Below are 17,919 nucleotides of genomic sequence, written 5' to 3'. Positions count from 1 at the left end.
CTGCATGCATGCATGCATGTTCCAACCAAACATTGCCTTAGGTTGTCATTTAGGTGATTGTTTGTATTGACAGCTTTTATCTCTATGCAATACAGCCAAGGTGGAATGACATGGATGTTAACCAGCATGTAAACAATGTGAAATACATCGGATGGATATTAGAGGTACTAATACTCCTTCTGATCGTATTTATTGAATAATCAATGTATCTTATCGATGTGATCGATGTTGTGATGATTAATTGGTTTGTTGCAGAGTGTGCCGATGAAAGTTCTAGAAGATTATAAAATGAAAAGCTTGACTTTAGAGTATAGGCGTGAATGTACACAATCAAATACGTTGGAATCTATGACATGTCCAACAGAAAGAGTGATAGGTGAATCTGATAATAATTCCAGCAACAGAAAACCTGATCTGCAATACACACACTTACTTCGTTTACAAGATGATAAAAAAGAAGTTGTTCGAGCTAGATCTGAATGGCATTTAAAGCAAAATCAGCAATGATGGAAACTATACATTATACTTTAGTGATGTTTCTTTGTTTTTCTTATTAGGATCCTTTAATCTATGTACTTGTTGATTTTGTCAATTAATTTGAGATATCATTTTCTTGATGTAGTATTCTAAGTTTCTTCCGAAGTTTCTTGGCCAACTACTTACAAAGAATATTTGCGTGAATTTTTTTAGCCAAAGACCACTTGAAACACTAAAATTCCCACTTCTCGTTGTCCCTCATGAAAATGTATTTTAAAATGTCTTTGTATAATCCTATTTGTATCAACGTATTTTTAACTTAAACATCAAATTAAATCTTCCATCAAATTACTCTAGAAGATATCTGTAATTCCAAGTTTTTAGGGAAGAGACGAGAGTCACATTGATCCCCTTAGATACCTAGTGTTTCATATCCAAACTTTTCTAAGCCAAGACTTTTACAATATAAAACTTTTTCTAATGTTAGAACCACAAAACATACTAAGAAATATATTCCACCAAACCGAAACTCATGATAATAGTTCTTGAAAAATAATACATATAGAAATTAAAAGAATATACTAACATCACAAAAATATAACATGAAAACACTAAAATCAAAGAAAAAAACCCACGAATAATATCTAATGACAAACAAAGTAATATTTATAGCATATACATTTACTTAGTGTGATGATTGTTGAATTCTAATTTTTTGTGTCGAAGCAGGTTGTTCGACAGAAATAAGGAAGTGTCGAATCATCTAGTGTATTGAGTTGTATTAGTGTGTCGAAGTGTCGAAATATGTTGCTTCACACAGGATTTCGACTTAAACATATTTTTAGTAGTGTTAACTATTTTGAACTTTTATAGTTTTGGGATTTGGCTTTGGGTGCAAGTTAACCTAAATCTATAAATAAAGGGAGTAATCTTTATTTTTGTAATGTTGCATTCATAATATTGTATTCACAGTATTTTGCACAGTTTGTGGGCAGAGAGAAACTCTGTAGAATTTTGTTACTTTTCTCCTTCGTTTTTTATTTCTTTCTTTCTCCATTGTTCTTCTTTTCATTGTTATTGTGTGGGTGATAACAATCTTGTTCATCAAGATTGATTGAAATTCTCCATAGGTTGTGGTGAATTTCCAACATCTGGTATCAAGAGCTCCGGTTTAAACGATCTATAGGAAGAAAATCACGATGGCAATGACTAATTCAAACTGGCATTTTCCAGCAAATCTTCTGATTCTCAAGAACAACAATTATGACAATTGGTGCAAGCAGATAAAGGTTGTGTTCTGTTATCAAGATCTTTGGGATCTTGTGAAGGAAGAAGTAACAACACTTGTAGAAAATGTGATAGATCAAGAAAATGCTTCACATAAAGAATTGAAGAAGAAAGATTATAAAACTCTCTTTATAATCCATCAATGTGTTGATACAAATAACTTTGAAAAAGTTAGTGATGTAGAGTCAGCGAAAGAAGCATGTGAAATTCTGGAGAAGTCGTTTGGAGGCGCGGAGAAGGTGAAAGAGGTGAGGTTACAAACTCACAAACTGACGTATAAATTACTTCAGATGGAAGACAATGAAAGCATAACAGATTTCTTCACCAAGGTTACGAAACTGGTGAATCAAGTAAAGGTATGTGGAGAAGTGTTGACATCAAGATTTGTTGTTGGAAAGATCTTGAGGTCGTTGGCTCCAAAGTTCAACCACGTGGTAGTAGTCATAGAAGAGTCGAAAGATTTTTCAAAACTGAAAAAGAAAAAGCTTCAAGGGATGCTTGAATCTAATGAGCGAAGAATGATTGAAAAAGTTACAGGAAAGTCGAAGAGTGATATGACTTTGCAGGCGCAATCAGCAAAAGAAGGGAAAGGCAAAGGAAGCTGGAATGGAAACAAAGGCAAAGGAAGCTGGAATGGCAACAAAGCCAGAGGAGGCTACAACAATTCGATTGGTCAAAATCAGCAAGAAGGAAACTGGTCGAATCAGAGAAAATCCTAGAACCAAGACAACTAGAGAGGTGGTGTTCTAGGTAGAGGAAAAGGTGGTGGTCAAAAGCCAGACAAGAGTCACATTCAGTGTTACAATTGTCAGAAGTATGGTACTATTCTAGTGATTATCCAGAAAAGCAGAAGAATCAAGAAACTTATGCAAAGCTGGCGAAACATGAAGAAGAAGAGAAGACGTTGATGGTTACAACAAGAGATGAAGAGAGATTCAAGGACCAATTGTACTTAGACTCGGGATGCTCATCATACATGTCTGAAAGGAAAGATTGGTTTGCCAACATAAATCCCTCAATGAAGAACATGGTGAAATTTACAAATAACAACACTCTAGCAGCTGAAGGTGTTGGTGATATTTTGATTATGAGAAAAGATGGCAAGAGGTCAGTAATTTCAAATGTGTTGTACATACCCGACATGAAGAGAAATTTGCTCAGCATATGGCAGTTAGTCGAAAAGAACTACAAGGTGTCGATCCAAGACAAGATGATGAGAGTTCTCAACTCAAATGGAAGGTTGATCTTGAAGGCTCCAATGTCTTAGAATAGAACCTTCAATATTGAGCTTAATGCGATGAAGCATAAGTGCCTTGCAACAGCAGCCAACAGAGAAAAATGGATATGGCATTATAGACTTGGCCATATAAATTTCAAAGACATCAGAGATTTGAAAAGAAGAAATATGGTTTCAGGATTACCAGAAATCGGCATTCCAAATGAAGTGTGTGAAGAATTTGTGCAGACGAAGAAGCATAAGAACAACTTCAGTAAGGATGTAGGAAGCAGGTCAAAGGAAATTCTTGAAGTCATATACTCTGATGTATCTGGTCTTATCCTGGTGGATTGAATTAGAGGTAACAAATACTTTGTTACATTCATAGATGATTTTAGTCGAAAATCGTGGTCTTGCCTTATCAAGAATAAAAGTGAAGTGATTGAGGTATTTGCCAAGTTTAAATCTATGGTCGAAAGACAAAGCAGTCAAAAGATCAAGATTCTGAGGACTGATGATGGTGGAGAATATGTGTTGAAAGACTTTGACGCATTATGTGTGAAAGAAGGGGTTGTGCATGAGGTGGTTCCACCCTACACTCCACAACAGAATGGAGTTGCAGAAAGGAAGAATAAAACCATCATGAATATGGTTAAAAGTATGTTGAAAGGCAAGCATCTACCCAAAGAATTATGGGAGAAGTTGTGTCGACTGCGACATATATCCTGAATAGATGTCTGAAGAATAAGCTAGAAGGAATCACGCTAGAAGAATGTTGGTCTGGTGTCAAGCCTAGCTTGAGTCATTTGAAGGTGTTTAGATCTATATCACGTATACATGTGCCAGATCAGTTGAGAAGAAAACTTGATGGCAAGTCGAGTCAGATGATCCTGATAGGATATCATTCGACTGGAGGATAGAAGTTGTTCAACCTAGTGAATAAGTAAGTGTTGATCAGCAAGGACGTGATCATAGATAAGCTTAAGGAATGGGATTGGACTGAGAATGTTAAGAAGGATTTAGTGAGAATCTTATGTGATGAACCAGCTACTGAAGTCGAAAGAGAAGTTCGACCAGAAGTCAGAGGTGAAGCATGCCCAAGCAAACCTCAAAGAACAAGACACGTTCCTGCAAGGTTGCAAGAATGTGTGATTATATCAGATGAGATGGTAAACGAAGAAGGTGAGCTGGTAAAATATGCTTTCTACGCAGATGCCAAACCAGTCAATGCAGTTGAGGCATTGAAAGATTCAAAGTGGGTGAAAGCAATAAACGAAGAACTAAAGTCAATCGAAATCAACAACACTTGGTCACTTATCGAATTGCCCCAAGACAAGAAGGCAATCAATGTGAAGTGGTTATACAAGGTGAAGTTGAATCCCAAAGGATAAGTGACTCGGCACAAGGCGAGACTTGTGGCAAAAGGATTTCTTCATAAAAAAGGAATCGACTTCGACGAAGTTTTTGCACCTGTTGCTAGGATCAAAACAATCATGTTTGTTGTTGGTCTAGCAAACATGAACAACTGGAAGATGTTTCAGATGGATGTGAAATGTGCATTCCTGAATGGCCCCTTAGAAGAAGAAGTTTATGTTGCACAACCAGTTGGGTTTGTGAAACAAGGCAAAGAAAGAAATGTGCACAGGCTGAATAAAGCACTATACGGACTTAAACAAGCTCCAAGAGCTTGGAACAAGAAGATAAACGAATTTCTAAGGGAGAAGGAATTTGTGAAATGCACAACTGAACATGGAGTATATGTAAGAAGAAGCAAGAGGGAATTGATTATACTATGTCTCTATGTAGATGACTTATTGATAACTGGCAGCTACAAGAAGGAGATCGAAGACTTCAAAGGTGGTCTCAATAAGGAATTCAAAATGTCAGATCTGGGTGACATTTCATTTTTCCATGGAATCGAATTCTATAAGAGTGGTAGAGGTTTGATGATGTATCAAAGAAGGTATGCAGGTGAAATACTCAAGAGATTTGAGATGCAAGATTGCAACCCAACTTCGACTCCAGCTAAGCCCATATTATAAATGTCGAAAGATTCAGGTGAAGATGATGTCGACCCAACCCAATATAGAAGACTTATTGGGTCACTTCGATACCTTTGTCACATAAGGCCTGACTTAGCATACAATGTAGGTATGGTGAGTAGATTCATGCAGAACCCAAAGGTATGACATCTAGCAGCGGCGAAGAGGATACTAAGGTATCTGAAAGGAACTCTCGACTACGACATTTTGTTTCCTGCAGCGGATAAAGGAAAATAATGCAAACTAGTGGGATACACCGACTCAAGTTAGTGTAGTGATGTTGAGGATCAAAAATTAAATCTTCCATCAAATTACTCTATGTCAAACTTCAATGCACTTGAAAAGTTTTACATTGCAACCGGAAAATATTTGTAATTCCTACGTTAAGTAACTTTTTAGGAAAGAGACGAGAGTTACATTGATCCACTTAAATACCTAGTATTTCCTATCCAAATTTTTTCCAAGCGAAGACTTTTATATCATGGTATGCTGACTGTAATATCCTAAACCTTGAAACTTATATAAAAATGTTTACTCGACAACTTAAGGTGTCACCAACGACAATCCTTCAAAAACTCATCAAAACATTTGAAATTTATGCAGCGGGATCAACATACTAAAGTCTTTCAAATTGTCTTCATCAATAAAGTATTAAACTTTAAAACACCAATTTCGACATTAACTAAAAAACATAACAAACACATGTTCCCGATGTTACACGATCAGAGCACTAAGACCACTATTGTGCGATAAAATGATAAATAAAGCAAATAGTAGCTCCAATTAGCAACCTTCCACACACAACAATAACTTTACACTTGAGTATCTGCAAGATGTCAATGGTTGACAACATAAAGCAAATGGGTGAGAAACAACTTCAATATGAACATTGTAAAGAATGTGAAGGTAGTGAAATACACAACATACCATACATCCAACATACAATCAACATCATCATAAACTAACACTAAGTGACAACAGAGTACAAATGTGTATATGCAATGTGACTCACGACACAACATGCCATTAAGGCATCTGGTATCAACTCAATATTTGGTTCTCTCAGGAACTGGGTCCCACCTTCTGAACACATGAGCCCCCCACCCCCACCCTTCTGAGCTGCAAGCCCCCCTTCTAAGCTTAGGACAATCCATTAGTCCCCCTTATGAACTAGTGAACATGCATCTTTCAACGACATGACACGATGATGCATGTCCATACAAATAAATGCAACAACAATAATAATGTGTACGCCCAACCCCTTCTGACCATAAACAACATTCATTGACACACAATAGTAATCCCCTTATGAATTACTATGCACCAATAACAATAATAATGCACACCAACAATACATAATTAAACACCATATAATCATGTATTTCACAACAACATTAATCATATTTTCACACAACAACACCGTATGCATCTCATGCCGTCAATACTGAAATTCTAGTTATCAGACTTTGGATGTCACACTGGTTGTTATGACATCCAATTCTGCACAGACAGGGATTATGCAGAACTTAACAGTAAGTGCAGTAAATAACACAAGTAATTGTTCACCCAGTTCAGTCCAACATGACCTACATCTGGGGGCTACCAAGCCAGGGAGGAAATCCACTATTAGTAGTATCAATTCAAAGCTAAACTCACCCGTTTACAACTTATCACTTAATCCCTACCCAATGCAATTTCAATCTTAACCTAAGATCAGAGTTCCTACTCACTCCCCCTCAATCACCTCAGTGATATTAAAGACACTTTGAAGTCACACTTCAAAAAACAACTCTTGATTATGCTTCACAGCTTAAATCAAGATACACAGCACTCACGCTTAAAAGCTTTGAGTGACACAACACTTACAACTCAATGAACACCCTATGCCAAAGCAATCATCTACTTGATAATGGCTTGGCTTACAAGATACGTCTAATACAAGACTCACAAAATACAGCAGTGAAGTATGATGGACACACTGACTCTTCACGCTTCAAAATCCCCGAAACTGAATGAAGGAATGCCTTCCTTTTTATATTGCAGCACCTGGGCTTTTGCACCTGTATTTTCCTGAATTTTAGGTCACACAAGTTCCCTCAAATTCAACATTTAGGTTGCTAACAAATAGGCTATTTGTTAGGTTCATTGAATGTAGCTTGGTTGTTGATTTCCTGGATTTTCTCTCAGCTGTTGAATCCCTAAAGAATAGCCTGAGAAAAAGCTGAAACAGAAAACTGAACAACCTACAATTTAGCATATGCTGTCAGGCACGAATGTCACGACATTCAGCTTGACATCAAGGTCCATATGCTGAGTCTGTTTTTCCAGAAAACAGACTGTACAATTTGCTGACCTGTACATGATCAAAATGACCATACTACAGTAACAGCTTACATTAATAAATGTCAAAGTGTCCAACTTAACATTTATACATTTGGCCTTAAGTTAGTTCTGTTATTCTCTTGAAGAACAAACTAAGTTTTATGCTGAAGTATAGCAGAACACCACTCTGCCTAATCTCCAGTAGCTGCTGTCAATGATGAATGTCACAACATCCAGTTTGACATTCAGTCAGTAGGCCTTATGCCAGGTCTGGTTCTTCCTTGATAACCAGACTGCAAATGAATACTAAGTTCTAACAGAACTTCTGTTCCTTAGTATCTGTTGACAGGTATGAACGTCACAGCATTCAATAATCCTGTGTTAGCTAGTCCTGTAGTAAGTACAATGTAGTCACATATACATGTCATGACATCAGTCAAGACATTAATGTTTTACCATATAATGCAGCCAATTAGACACCTACAAACTCCCCCTTTGGCAAATTTTTGGCTAAAACACTTTGATCCCCATAACAGAGTTCATGGCAGCGGAATACTACTAGCTAATACACTCAGAGTGGCAGCACACTCACACACATGGAAGTTAAATAAAAACTTCGCATAGCAGCACACACATATTAGAAGTTGCACCTAAACTTCAACATCAGCTGCAGGGGGGGAATCTTCAGATCTGTCATGAGAGTCTGTTGTAGAGACCCACTATGTTTGTCAGGGGTATTGGTGGTTATTACTCCCCCTTTTTGTCACAAATGTTGCCAAAGCCAACAACATAGTCAGAGCACAATGACAGAGTTCCAGACTTGGTTTTACTTCACAGTTTCAACCAAGTTAACATCCACTTGATCTTGCTTCACAGCTTCGATCAAGTGATCACCCACTTTTGCTTTATAGTAGGTACCACCATATCAGATGCCATGATTTTGTTTCTGACATCCAGAACCACTCCTGCATGAACAGCATCCTTGAACTCCTGCAGGTACAGTGGCCTTCTCTCTGTAGGGTGTCTCCTTACCCTCTTGTATCCACCCTTGTTGCAAGCAGCATAGCTATGATCTGTTGACCAATCATAGCCTAGTACAAATTGTTTAATAGTCAGAGATATTAAACAATTTATCCCAAACATCAGTGGTTGCTATAAGGTCTCAGAGAGACATATTCCCAGTTTGCTCCTTAAGTTTTCAAACTGAGTAGCATCCAGAGCCTTTGTAAATATGTCAGCCAGTTGAAGATCCGTGGCTACATGTTCCAAAGTGATCACCTTGTCTTCCACCAGATCTCTGATGAAGTGGTGCCTAATGTCAATATGTTTGGTCCTGCTATGTTGGATGGGATTCTTGGAGATGTTGATGGCACTGAGATTATCACAGAACAATGTCATAACATTTTGAGTGACATTGTACTCAGTGAGCATTTGTTTCATCCAAACCAGTTGGGAGCAACTGCTTCCAGCAGCTATGTATTCAGCCTCTGCAGTGGACAGAGAGACACAGTTCTGCTTCTTGCTGAACCACGATATGAGGTTTTCTCCTAAGAAGAAACATCCACCTGATGTGCTTTTTCTGTCATCAGCACTTCCAGCCCAATCAGCATCACAGTACCCAGATAGGACAGGCTTAGACCCATGTGAATACAGCATCCCATAGTCACACGTCCCATTGATGTACTTGAGAATCCTTTTGACTTGATTCAAGTGGCTCACCTTGGGCTCTGCTTGGTATCTGGCACACACTCCAACTGCATAGGAAATGTCAGGTCTACTTGCAGTTAGATACAGCAGACTACCTATCATGCTTCTGTACAGGCATTGATCAACACTAGGCCCTCCATCATCTTTGGTTAACTTCAGATGAGTAGGAGCAGGAGTCCTCTTGTGCCTGGCATGATCCATACCAAACTTCTTAACTATGTTCTTGGCATACTTGCTTTGGGAGAGAAACATAGAGTCCTCCATTTGGTTTACTAGTATTCCAAGGAAATAGGTCAGTTCTCCCACTAGACTCATTTCAAACTCAGACTGCATCTGGTGAACAAATTTTTTAACCATTTGTTCTGACATTCCACCAAAGACTATATCATCAACATAGATTTAAGCTATCATGATTTTGCCTTCTTCATCCTTCACAAACAAGGTTTTATCTATGCCACCCTTTCTGTATCCATTTGAGGTCAGAAATTCGGTTAACCTTTCATACCAAGCTCTGGGTGCTTGCTTCAACCCATACAAGGCTTTCTTCAACTTGTATACATGCTCAGGTTGGTTAGGATCACAGAACCCTTTGGGTTGTTCCACATAGACTTCTTCATTCAGGTAGCCATTCAAGAATGCACTCTTCACATCCATTTGGAACAGCTTAAACTTCAGGATGCATGCTACCCCCAACAGCAATCTGATGGACTCAAGTCTAGCCACAGGAGCAAATGTCTCATCAAAGTCTACTCCTTCAACTTGAGTGTATCCTTGAGCTACTAGTCTTGCTTTATTTCTAGTAATTACTCCTTTCTCATCAGATTTGTTTTTGTAGATCCACTTGGTACCAATGATGTTGGACCCTTCAGGTCTTGGAACCAGCTCCCATACTTCATGCCTTGTGAACTGCTCGAGTTCCTCTTGCATGGCAATGATCCAGTATTCATCAGTCAGGGCTTCTTTCACATTCTTTGGTTCAACCTTGGAAACAAAGCAGGAATTTGAGTTTATTCCTCTTGACCTGGTAGTTACACCACTGGTGGGATCCCCTATGATAAGATCCTTAGGGTGGTCTTTCTGAATTCTGATAGATGGCACTTTGGTGGGTGCTTCTACTTCACATTCAGGAGAAGGTTCCTGTACTTCTTCAGGCTTGACTGGACTGTCAGTTGGACTGTCAAGGAATGTTTCAACATCCTCCATGACATCGGTTCCTTCCTCCTTATCATCCACAATGACATTTATGGACTCCATCAGGACATTGGTCCTGTAGTTGAACACTCTATAGGCTCTGCTGTTAGTGGAGTATCCCAGAAATACGCCTTCATCACTTTTGGGATCTAGCTTCCTTCTCTGTTCACGATCTGTGAGAATGTAGCATTTACTTCCAAAAATATGAAAGTACTTCACAGTGGGTTTTCTGCCCTTCCATATTTCATACAGAGTGGAGGAGGTTCCTTTTCTCAAGGTGACTCTGTTGTGAACATAGCACGCGGTATTCATTGCTTCAGCCCAAAAGTGCATAGGGAGCTTCTTTGCATGAATCATTGCTCTGGCAGATTCTTGAATAGTTCTATTTTTTCTTTCAACTATTCCATTCTGCTGAGGAGTTATAGGGGAGGAGAACTCATGGCTTATTCCTTCAGATGAGCAAAACTCATCAAACTTGGAATTCTTGAATTCAGTACCATGATCACTTCTAATCCGGACCACACAACTGTCCTTTTCCCTTTGAAGTCTTATGCACAGATCTTTGAAGACATCAAATGTATCTGACTTCTCTCTGATGAAGCTTATCCACGTGTATCTGGAATGGTCATCAACCACCACGTAGGCATACTTCTTCCCACCAAGACTTTCAACCTGCATAGGTCCCATTAGGTCCATGTGCAGCAGCTCCAGAACTCTGGAGGTTGTGGAATGTCCCAGCTTTGGGTGTGACATCTTGGTTTGCTTGCCCATTTGGCATTCTCCACAGACTCTTCCTTCATCAATCAGAAGCTTTGGCATTCCTCTGACTGCTTCCTTGGATATGATCTTCTTCATTCCCCGTAAGTGGAGATGTCCAAGTCTTCTATGCCACAGCTTCACTTCCTGTTCTTCCTTGGCTGAGGAGCATGTTGTGGAAAAGTTAGAGAGATCAGGTTCCCACAGGTAGCAGTTGTCTTTGGACCTGGTTCCTCTCATAACTTCCTGATTGTCACCATTTGTCACAATGCACAGCTCCTTAGTAAACTGAACATGAAAACCTTGATCACACAGCTGACTTATGCTGATGAGGTTTGCAGTTAGTCCTCTTACTAACAGCACATTGTTCAGTTTTGGCACTCCAGAACAGTCCAGTTTGCCCACACCTCTTATTTTTCCTTTGGCACCATCACCAAAAGTCACATAGCTGGTGGTGTGAGGTTGAATATCTACCAGTAGATTTTCCATACCAGTCATATGTCTTGAGCATCCACTGTCAAAGTACCAGTCTTCTATGGAAGAAGCCCTTAGGGCAGTGTGTGCTATCCTAGCATACCATTGTTGCTTCTTAATGGGAACACATCGCTTACGTGTTTTATGCTTAGGTCTGACAGGTGAGGCTCTGTTAGGGAAGCCATGAATCCAGTAGCAGAAGGCTTTTATATGACCAAGCCTGCCACAGTGGTGACACCTCCAATTCTGGTATTTCCTCTTCTGATGATCATTCATCCTAGCTCCTTGATGTTGAGACATTGGCTTTAACATCTGTTTGAACTTCTGAACTCTAGCCTTTGGGCGTTTGTGTTCAGTTCTTTTTCCAAATCCTAGCCCAGATTTGGTTCCAGACTGCTGTCCCACCTTTAGAATTTCTTCCAAGGTGTCAGTTCCCTTATTCATCATTCTGATGGATTTGGTCATCTGGTTCAGCTTGGAGGTCAGAAGGGCTATCTCATCATTTAGCCCCTCTATGGCAGACAGTTGCTTCTGTCTCTCATCTTCTAGTTCCTTGATGAGTTTCTTCTGCTTTTCTCCTTGTGCACGCACTTCTGCACTGGTGGTACACAGCTTCTTATATGCTGCAGCAAGTTCATCAAATGTCAGCTCATCTGCACTTGTGTCATCTTCAGAGACACACACACTGGTTAGTGCAGTGACATGTTTGGCAGATTCTCCTTCAGATTCACTTTCAGAATCTCCTTCAGACCATGTGATAGCTAGCCCCTTATTTTGCAATTTGAGGTAAGTAGGGCATTCAGCTCTGACGTGTCCATACCCTTCACAACCATGACACTGGATTCCCTTCCCATGGTTGAACTTCTCCTCAGAAGTTGATCTTTTCTTAATGTCAGACGGGATGTTCTTGACATTAGGTCTACCTCTTTGATCAATCTTCTTCATGAACTTGTTGAATTGCCTCCCAAGCATGGCTAAGGCTTCTGATATACTTTCATCACCTCCTGTATATCCTTCTTCTGACTCCTCTTCAGCATTTGATATAAAGGCTATGCTTTTCTTCTTCTCAGCATACTCACCTAAGCCCATTTCAAAGGTTTGGAGAGAACAAATGAGCTCATCTACCTTCATATTGCTGATGTCCTGAGCCTCCTCTATGGCAGTGACCTTCATAGCAAACCTCTTAGGCAAGGACCTGAGAATCTTTCTTACAAGTTTCTCTTCAGTCATTTTCTCACCTAGTCCACCAGAGGTGTTTGCAATTTCAAGAATATTCATGTGAAAGTCATGAATAGTCTCATCCTCTTTCATCCTCAGATTTTCAAACTTGGTTGTCAACATCTGAAGTTTGGACATCTTCACCTTGGAAGTACCTTCATGAGTTACCTTGAGGGTATCCCAAACTTCCTTAGCTAGTTCACAATGGTGCACCAGCCTGAAGATGTTCTTAGTGATTCCATTGAACAGTGCATTCAAGGCTTTGGAGTTTCCAAGAGCTAATGCCTCTTGTTCCTTGTCCCAATCTTCTTCGGGAATCTGCACACTGACTCCATCTTCATCAGTCCTCGTTGGATGTTCCCATCCCTTGTTGACAGCTCTCCAGACTTTGCTGTCTAGAGACCTTAAGAAGGCTATCATGCGAGGCTTCCAGTCATCATAATTAGATCCATCCAACATGGGTGGTCTGTTTGAGTGTCCTAAATCCTTGTCCATGGTACTAGAAAGTAACTTCCCTAGATCTCACCCAGAATTTCACAGGCAGGGTGCCTGCTCTGATACCAATTGAAATTCTAGTTATCAGACTTTGGATGTCACACTGGTTGTTATGACATCCAATTCTGCACAGACAGGGATTATGCAGAACTTAACAGTAAGTGCAGTAAATAACACAAGTAATTGTTCACCCAGTTCAGTCCAACATGACCTACATCTGGGGGCTACCAAGCCAGGGAGGAAATCCACTATTAGTAGTATCAATTCAAAGCTAAACTCACCCGTTTACAACTTATCACTTAATCCCTACCCAATACAATTTCAATCTTAACCTAAGATCAGAGTTCCTACTCACTCCCCCTCAATCACCTCAGTGATATTAAAGACACTTTGAAGTCACACTTCAAAAAACAACTCTTGATTATGCTTCACAGCTTAAATCAAGATACACAGCACTCACGCTTAAAATCTTTGAGTGACACAACACTTACAACTCAATGAACACCCTATGCCAAAGCAATCATCTACTTGATAATGGCTTGGCTTACAAGATACGTCTAATACAAGACTCACAAAATACAGCAGTGAAGTATGATGGACACACTGACTCTTCACGCTTCAAAATCCCCGAAACTGAATGAAGGAATGCCTTCCTTTTTATATTGCAGCACCTGGGCTTTTGCACCTGTATTTTCCTGAATTTTAGGTCACACAAGTTCCCTCAAATTCAACATTTAGGTTGCTAACAAATAGGCTATTTGTTAGGTTCATTGAATGTAGCTTGGTTGTTGATTTCCTGGATTTTCTCTCAGCTGTTGAATCCCTAAAGAATAGCCTGAGAAAAAGCTGAAACAGAAAACTGAACAACCTACAATTTAGCATATGCTGTCAGGCACGAATGTCACGACATTCAGCTTGACATCAAGGTCCATATGCTGAGTCTGTTTTTCCAGAAAACAGACTGTACAATTTGCTGACCTGTACATGATCAAAATGACCATACTACAGTAACAGCTTACATTAATAAATGTCAAAGTGTCCAACTTAACATTTATACATTTGGCCTTAAGTTAGTTCTGTTATTCTCTTGAAGAACAAACTAAGTTTTATGCTGAAGTATAGCAGAACACCACTCTGCCTAATCTCCAGTAGCTGCTGTCAATGATGAATGTCACAACATCCAGTTTGACATTCAGTCAGTAGGCCTTATGCCAGGTCTGGTTCTTCCTTGATAACCAGACTGCAAATGAATACTAAGTTCTAACAGAACTTCTGTTCCTTAGTATCTGTTGATAGGTATGAACGTCATAGCATTCAATAATCCTGTGTTAGCTAGTCCTGCAGTAACTACAATGTAGTCACATATACATGTCATGACATCAGTCAAGACATTAGTGTTTTACCATATAATGCAGCCAATTAAACACCTACAAATACATATAACAATAACATGTAAGCAAGGCAATTATCATCTAACAACAATAATTCCACCATAATTAATTAAATTCTAAACAATTAATTAATTAACAACATCAACATGGTCAAAACAGTAAACACACATCACTCAAACAACTAAAACACCTCAAAGATTCGAACTTCTGGCTTAGACCACACAACGGGGACGAGAACGTTCCCTCTGACAACCTGACAGGTAACCCGTCAACATGGTGATGCTCATCACCTTCCCCAACAACCTAGATCGTCATCATATTGACGACCAACTTGGAAAATAAGCCTGGAGACCATGATGGCCTCCCCGTCATAACTCTGACGACCGTCAACGTCTTTAAGGTGCATGATAGGTAACCCATCATTTGGATGACGCCCACCACCGTGCACTAGAAGGAAGAAATACGATTTCAGCCAAGCGAGTCCCCTTGAACTCCGATTTTTTACCCTCACTCATCCCAACACGCCCAGAAAATAATATCACATGTAATAACATCATTATAACATACTAATTCACAAAATTACACAAATTAATAATCAATTTCTACACCTTCATATTTATGTCCAAGCCTTCAACAATTCCAATAATGGCATACAAACATATACACATAAACAGAATCATGTACACACAAACTCAGTCACGAAAATTAGATGAATACACCTTTAATCATCAATTTCCAGAATCACATTAATCAACAATTAATCATAAGCAATTCACACAATTCCTAAAGAGAGTATGGATCTTTCTTCTTTATCCTTTCATGTTATACACCTATAGAGAAACCCTTTCTCCCCATTACCTTAGGTTCCTTGCAAGCAAATTCAAAATTGGATTGGTGTTCTTCCCTCTTCATGACCTAGACTTATCTTCTCATAAAAGTCTGTTTCACGTACATTTAGGTTTCTAATCCCCTTTTTATCTCATAAACCTAATTATTCCAATTTCTTAATAATTTTATTTTTCTCCACTCATATTATCTCTTCTCTCTCCTTATTTCCTCTATTTTTCCTTTATGCCAATTGAGTCTCAACTCCACTAATTCTCACAATTTATTAGTTATTTTAATTAATTAATTAAAATAATTATCCATTATAATTATTTCAAATTAAATTAATTATTCTAATCCTTTTACCACCCCACCAATGCTCTCACCATGCCCTACCATACACAATATACACACATAATTTAATATATATTTAATCAAAAACAGATCACATATTTAAATAAACATGTAAATAATTCAATTAAATAAATTAGTCAAATTTTGGGACCATATGTTGCACTGCACACATGCTGGAACATCGTGTTCCGTATGTTGCACCAATACATCCAAATTAACTCTTCTCCATGAATTGTAGATATTCTTTGTAAAGTGAATCTTGGATAGAATAATTTTGAACCAAAACTGCAATAACATATGTTTATTGTCAGAGACCATATGTTGTAGAACACATGTTAGAACGTTGTTGTCCACATGTGTCCCTTCTGCACCAAAATAGCTTGAACAAACTCCATGTTGTTTTGCATAATGCAGCCAATCCCAAAAGGACCAACAATCCCCCCTTTGGCAAATTTGGTAAAACAACTCTTCAAGCAGAAATATATATAAGTATCAAAGATATACTTAGACCAAACATCAGCACCAATAGAAGAAAATATCATTCATTAGCAGCAACAGAAGCAACACATAACATAGTACAATTCATAAATCATGAGGCAGTTACACACACACACACATATACACAATATGATGAGTTTGGTACACACAATGATCCATAAACAATCTACATGAAATCACTCAAGATGAGTTAGTCATGCATGTAAACACAGTTAGTAGTCAGTAGTCAAAGGTCAAAAGTTACTACTAACACACAAAGTTATCAACACACATAATAGATGAGGGTCAGATGTCATGCCAAATGCTTCAGCATGTGTGCACACACAAACAAGATAAGTTAGTACCAAATAGACCAGTCAAGACAAAGCACAACAGGATATATGAGGTCAACTGAAGATCATTATACATCACTAAGTCAATAGTCAAGTCAATAGTTACACCACTCCAGTACACACACCATTACTCCCCCTTTTTCCATGATTTGACAAAGGTGTACCTCCAAAATCAGTCATTCAGCTCAGAGGTTAGTATGTTAGTACATACACACATATCAGGAGTAGACACATAAGATGTTGAACCTGGTGTTGGAACATCATCCCTTGACAAACAAAACTGGTGATACTTTGTTTAGAGGTGCTGATAAGAGTTAAAGTTACATTACCATTATAACTTAGAAGGTATCCATATAAGGGCCAAAACTACATTTGAAAAATAAATAAAAATATGTAGTTAAACAACAGCCATCTACATCAGATGCCATATGTCAAACCAGATGTCTGACACATCCTGGTTGACACCAATAGACATAATACACATCAGAGTTATCCTCGCCTTCTTCACTTCCAAATTCATTTTCAGATTCCTCTTTTTCACTCGAGGATTCTAAGTTGCCAGCTGGTTTATCACTAACTTAATGATATAATTCTTCATTCTCACTCGTGCTCGAAGATTGTTCTATTTTTTCATTGTCAACATCATCCTCTTCTGCATCAATCTCCTCATTTTCCATTAAGTTGATCAAAGCTTCTATCTTTTCCTTCCTAATAGTAGTTATAGTTATTGTGTCTTATAGAGCTTTTGACACTTCCATTAGCTCAATTAACACATTATTTTTTGTGGCTTTGGAGATTGGAGAGCACCTCCCACCAGCAACTTGATTTTGATGCTAATACACCATAATGTAGGACATGAGTCCCAATAAACAGCTTCCTATCAAAAGTCAAAGGCACATCCTTTTTACTCTTAACATCTCCTTGATTCATAATATTAAGGTGTTGTTTTAAGATGATCCAATAAATCATACAAGAAAAGTCTATTGGTAGTTTTACAGCGAATGATTCAGCATGCTTCGTTCTCTGCTAAAAAACAAATCACCAAATTTTGTCTGAGCCTTGGTTCTGTAAGACCCCAATTTTGACCCTAAGATCCCTCATGCAATTCTCATCATATGCATTAGTATTGGGATCACACCTTGGCATTCTCCTTACCCCTCATTCATTGGGTTTGCATTGGGAGAGAGATCACCAAGCATCATTTGATTGTATCATACTTCTTTTTTTCTTTATTTACTAACCAAAATACCAAAAATATGTCATTGTATAGCTTAACTCTTTTGTAGGTAGTGCACATGCTCATCTATGCTCTATCAAGTTCATATCTAGGGTTT

General features: G+C 38.6%; 1 protein-coding gene across 1 annotated transcript in view; it reads left to right on the top strand.

The window, feature by feature from the left end:
* LOC127085613 (palmitoyl-acyl carrier protein thioesterase, chloroplastic) overlaps positions 1-617 on the top strand; it is a 2,146-nt gene extending 1,529 nt beyond the window's left edge. Inside the window, exons 5-6 of the mRNA XM_051026125.1 lie at positions 96-164; positions 256-617. Of these exons, the coding sequence (XP_050882082.1) occupies positions 96-164; positions 256-507 (321 nt within the window). The 3' untranslated portion in view covers positions 508-617. The remainder of the gene's footprint in view (positions 1-95; positions 165-255) is intronic.
* Positions 618-17,919: the final 17,302 nt, after the last annotated feature.

Source organism: Lathyrus oleraceus, chromosome 5, assembly GCF_024323335.1.
Source record: "Lathyrus oleraceus cultivar Zhongwan6 chromosome 5, CAAS_Psat_ZW6_1.0, whole genome shotgun sequence".
Lineage (NCBI taxonomy): Eukaryota > Viridiplantae > Streptophyta > Magnoliopsida > Fabales > Fabaceae > Lathyrus > Lathyrus oleraceus.
Note: the sequence above shows the minus strand (reverse complement) of the source record. Positions and strands in the feature narration are given on the sequence as shown.